General features: G+C 32.6%; 1 protein-coding gene across 1 annotated transcript in view; it reads left to right on the top strand.

Moving 5' to 3' along the window:
* The first annotated feature begins 223 nt into the window (after window positions 1-223).
* Window positions 224-6,000, top strand: part of LOC126768702 (calcyphosin-like protein) — a 51,487-nt gene continuing 45,710 nt past the window's right edge. The window contains exon 1 of the mRNA XM_050486966.1: window positions 224-303. Coding sequence (XP_050342923.1) covers window positions 237-303 — 67 coding nt within the window. The 5' untranslated portion in view covers window positions 224-236. The remainder of the gene's footprint in view (window positions 304-6,000) is intronic.

Here is a 6,000-nt window from a genome sequence, read left to right as displayed (position 1 = left end):
TTGGTAGATTTTTGACAATCGATATTTAAATGTAATGCCTCTACATTGAGTAAAGAATTTGACTTTGCGTCGTATATATAAAAAGTTCAAAAACTTTTAGAAGCAGTGCAAAACGATAAAAAACAATGAGTTGCTATTATCCAATTGCCAAGGTCGATTCGGATGGATCTAATGAGAGCCGTGGGTAGTCACGGTCATTATATATAAAGCAGTTTAAGTTAAAACAAGCAGTAACAATGGCATCGTTGACAATTGTAGTAGTGTTCGCAGCTCTCGCTATGTGTGCTGCGGCGCCGAGTGACCGTGAGTCAATAATATTTATCACGTAATTTAGGACAATTCCAATCACACCTACCATGTTATTATGTTTATTAAAACTAGTTTTTTTTTATACTACGTTTTGTTTTCATTACTTTTGATGTTTATTTTTTTTGTTACTGGGTCTTGGGTCCAACTTTTTATACATTAATTTATTTGTTGAGATTTCTGTTTGAAATATTATATATGTGCGATTAAGAGATTAAGAACAAAAACAACTAAATATGCCGCTTAATTTACTTTGATAATTTGTATTCAAATGATTGGAATAAAACATTAATCTATGGTTTTAAGTTATGTTAACGGATGGTCAAACTATATAATCAAAGTCTAAGCTAATTTTAATGGAATTAGATTGTGCTCTAAGAGTTGATAAATAGTATAACATTAGCGTGTTATTTTTGAAGAGAAGAGGCTTTAAGTTTTATAGTTTAAGTTACTTCACTTTGCAGTGGAAACTTAAAGAGAACTTTATTATTAACGTTCGGTTAAAAGTTAAACATTATCATCAACTAATTTCACGCTAATTAACTTTTATAACATTATGAATTATGAGTAAATTTTATATACTAATAATTCATAAATATATTAGCTGAACCTTGATACAGACTAAGCATATTATTTAAAATAAAATCGTCTAAGTGTCCGCAATTTAGTACATCTGACGAGTAATTGTCACTTTGCTTGTTACGTATAAAATAAAATTCGTACTTAAAATTGATTATTGCACCAAATAAGTGTCCTCTTGATTGATGTCGAACACGGCGTCGATTCTTTCGGAGACAAGCCAACGGCTCAGGAGATATTATAGTGCACATGTGTGTGCGCAAATACAAGTGCTATCTATTCTCTAACTCTCAGATTCAGACGGCAATGCGACACAAGTGGAGAGAGTTCAGGTGCAGGAAGAACGGCTTTACGTTTTCCGAGACACGCGATTGTAAACAAAACTACAAGTTGCATTTGAAAATTTGTTTATAGGACATTTACACATTCCATGCGATTTGCTAATAGCTCCGCTATTTTATTTACAAAAATTTCTTGATTAATATATCTTTTTAATATAATAATTTTTAATATGAGTATGTATTTACAAAAGAAAAGTAGCATATGTAGTATATCAGTTGTCTGGTTTCCATAGTACAAGCTCTGCTTAGTTTGGGATCTGATGGCTGTATGTGAATAATGTCCCATATTATTTATATTTATTTATAACACAACACTATTGCACAAACTACTTATATCCACTTTAATTTGACTTCCAAAGTTCAAATTATAACTTTGTCGACATTCAAGACGGCAACGCGAATTTGTATTGAATATCATAAATTATTCAAGATCTCGAACAATTATATCACATCAATCCAATAACAAAGTTGTATATTTATATTTACTCTTGTGGTTGGAATAGGCTGTACATACAAAGCGACAAAACGTAGAAGTATAAGTTTGCTTCATCCGATTTAGACAGATAACAATCAACAACGTAGGTGGAACAACGTATGGTGGTAGGGCTTTGTGCAAGCTCGTCTGGGTAGGTACCACCCACTCATCAGATATTCTACCGCAAAACAGCAATACTTGATATTGTTGTGTTCCGGTTTGAAGGGTGAGTGAGCCAGTGTAATTACAGGCACAAGGGACATAAAATCTTAGTTCCCAAGGTTGGTGGCGCATTGGATATGTAAGCGATGGTTGACATTTCTTACAATGCCAACGTCTAAGAGCGTTGGTGACCACTTACCATCAGGTGGCCCATATGCCTCGTCCGCCTTCCTATTCTATAAAAAAAAAAAAAAAAAACGTCAGATACAATCCGATCAGTAATGTAAGAATTCTTGCCACCATTGAATGCAAACATTATTTGTTAAGTAGCTATTTTAAATCCTACTAGCCTTAAGTGTGATTAATTCTTATGTAAATATAATATTAAATAACATAAATTTTGGTTTAAACATTATAGTTTAATTATTTTAAAACAAGTTCAATATTCACTTATTTTATAAAAAATGAACTAGCTATTTCTAGGCGTTTACTACACGTACCGTGATACATAATGAGTAAAACGTTTAGTGATTCACTTAGACATTGTTGCATATAAAACGTTTTTCCAAAATATATATATTTTCAGTTAAAATTGCTTACCTATTCATAGTCAAATTGAATTCATTACAATCGGGAAGCGATTCAAGAATTTCATCAATTCACATTCCGGATTATTTGCAGCCAATGAGAGACAATCTATATACTCTACATATATATGTATATGTTTATATATTATCCGTATCCAATTTATATATGTATATATAAATAGTCTTATCACTTCATTGCGGTTTGACGTATTCAAATTTATTTATATAGTTTATTTAATGTTAAGTTAAATAAAAGCTTGAAATGCTATTTAATAACTTTGTATGTTCAATTTTAAAATATGTTTCTACAAAACGGACGCCTGTATTGGTAGTACATAAGTGTCATTGATGCAAGTAGTTCCTTTAGTCAATATTTGTTGAGAACCCCTTACCGACTGGTCGAAGCTCCTGCATATTTGATACGGAACCGGTTACGATCTCATTCCCGAGATACTATGATAAAAATTTGTAATTGCTAAGACCGGTCGAAGTGGTTCATTGAAAAGTATTTGTGTGTATAATAAAATAAGTCATTTGGCTCTGTAATAAATTTATAAATTGAATGCCGTTTAGAATAACGAAATCGATTAATATTATCGATATTTGTAAAATAATATTATTTAACAAAACGCAATTTGGAGATAGTGATTAAATTGTTAATAGTTATTAATGAAAAGCAAAATATACGCAGTGGAAAAGCGTGTTGAGATACCCCTCAACCATATTATAGTACTTGCATGTGTTAAAAGATACACTGCATTTCTAAAACTGAAGTGTAAGCTAAGTATCTCAAACTTTACGGACTCATTATTATTTATTCAGTTCGGAGATGTTTTACATCTCCAACTGAGATAAATAATAGAGGAAAATTCGTTTTGTATGAAAACACAAACTTTGCAAAGAAAATATTTTTTTATAGTACTTTTTTTCTTCAAATCATACACTGTATAATAAGTCTACATGGGTAGCTTTAAAATAAATTTTTATTATTATATTGATAACATTAATGAGCTTCGACGGAAAAACGGAGAAATGAAATGCTTAGTTTTTTTTTAATTTGTCAGTGACGAGATTTTAGTAGTTTATTGATATATTTTTTATTAATATTATACCCGTCATTAAAGTAAAGGTTACCTATTAATGTCCTTCTTCTGGGCTAAAGTTTCCGAGCTTATTCGACCACGCTGCTCCAATCCTTCACCGCCAAACACGAGATGAATTATAAACACAAATGAAGCCATAAAAATTAGGTGATGCTTGCCCAAGTTTGAAACCGCGATCATCGGTTAATTAAAGCGTTCAAACTAAATATATTTTAAAACGGTCGCCCTTTTTAAGCGTAACGGCGTGACAAACATAAGATCATACGAAAGAGATGCTTAAATCTAAATGACATAATATACAATACTAAAAAACTCTAAAAAGTAACAATACATTCATTCCCTACACTTTGCCTGCCCACACGATAAAGCTATCGACATTTCCGCCGTAAACACCACAATCCTGTCCCGTGTAAAAGGATACGCTAGCCTCGGGACACATCCAAACAAAGTCAAAATATTTTAAGGTAATTTAAACCTTAACTTTAAAACAATAAGAACTATAAGTAGAAAGTAAATTTAAGTAGATCCAACTCGATATAAATTGCCCCCGATTGGACCTCAATGTTTTACGAGGCAAAAACTCAACGGAGTTTTGTTCAAGCGACCTTTTTTAATGTGAAATTTTATTTGTGATAAACTTATGAATAAAAATATTTGAATATTATATCTGTGTACACCAGATGCTTGTTCAAGTCCAGTAGTTGTGTAGTTGTGAACATTCGGTAGCTGCAGCTTTATAAGTAGATTTATGGATTGCGTACAACAAAATAAATAAATGAAAAAAAAAATTAGGAGCTTGATTTTGTTTATGTGTGAGACTTTGACCTCGTCTAAAAGTACAAAGAACTTACTGATTACCTTACTATGAAAGTTAATACGTTCAAAAGTTAAAATGCTCTATATTTATATAGAGATTTAAAGTTCGAAACAATGTTAATAATATATATTAGTTTATAATTTATATTAATATTATATGTAAATGCGAAAATAACTTTCGTCTGTCTGTATTTCTATGTCGCTATAACAGCTAAAGCACTGAACCGATTTTGATGACATTTGGCATGAAACAAGCATAAACGCCAAAGAAGGACAAAGGCTGATACTATTCGATATACCTAGTAGGCGAGAAGTAGTATTACACAAAGCTGAAGAGTTTATTTTATAAACACCAATGTATTCTACAAATAACTAAGTTAAAACATTGAAGTGCTATTATAAGGTTGCCGATTGGACCTATCAGGTATTATACTCGTTTAATGTAAAACATCAATTGGTGCGTTTTGGGATGACACGTTTCGTATGACGTGACGGCATACGGCATGCATCCTCTCCTCTTTACTACCTTGTTTGTGCGTGGCTCGTATAAAACGTGTATACTTCGCTGCTATATATTATTATAGTATTAAGAATATGCGCATTTATACATGTATGAGTAAATTATACAAACTAAGACTTAATAATTCCTCTGCGATAGTCGGACGTTTTACATGTTTTGAATGTTCTCGGTATTGTTATGCAAATACATACCCGGAACAAGTACCGTCCTTCCTTTATATAATTATTGTAAACATAGAAACTAGGACACGAAATAAACTCATTAAAACCAGACATATGCATCGTTTCGCGACATGCGTTTAAATTTACTCATCCCTCTTTTTTTGTGCTTTCTATCTCAACAGACTTGTCCGTACATTTAGTGTATCTTTTTATTGTTAATTATTTTATTGTTAATCTTTTTATTATAATTTGTAAAAAGGTACATAGCATCTTAATTCCCAAGGTTGGTGGCGCATTGGTGGTGTAAGCGATGGTTAACATTTGTTACAATGCCAATGTGTATGGGCGTTGGTGACCACTTACTATCAGGTGGCCCATATGCCCGTCTCCTTCCTATTCTATATAAAACAAAAGTTTATGCTTACTTTTTATATACGACATTTATTGCAGGACAATTTGATAAAGAGCTGAGATGGCCCAGTTGTAAGAACGCGTGAATCTTAACCGATGATCGTCGGTTCAAACCCGGGCAAGCACCACTAAATTTTCATGTGCATAATTTGTGATTATAATTCATCTCGTGCTTTACGGTGAAGGAAAACATCGCGAGGAAACCTGTATGTGTCTAATTTCACTGAAATTCTGCCACATGTGTATTCCACCAACCCGTACTGGAGTAGCGTGGTGGAACAAGCTCCAAACCTTCTCCTCAAAAAGGGAGAAGAGGCCTTTAGTCCAGCAGTGGAACATTCACAGGCTGTTACGGATACGGACAGGACAATTTTGTACGTTCTAGATTTGAGTTTTAAGAAGAAACGCACAGTTTGAAGTATTGCATACCCTATAATATGTTTTATCCTAAAAGAACGTAAGTATATAACTATCAAGTTTATATTTTTTATGGCATGTGTGCGAGAAAGAGGGAGACAATGTAACCCTTACGGCAGCAG

Source organism: Nymphalis io, chromosome 5, assembly GCF_905147045.1.
Source record: "Nymphalis io chromosome 5, ilAglIoxx1.1, whole genome shotgun sequence".
Taxonomy (NCBI): Eukaryota; Metazoa; Arthropoda; class Insecta; order Lepidoptera; family Nymphalidae; genus Nymphalis; species Nymphalis io.
Note: the sequence above shows the minus strand (reverse complement) of the source record. Positions and strands in the feature narration are given on the sequence as shown.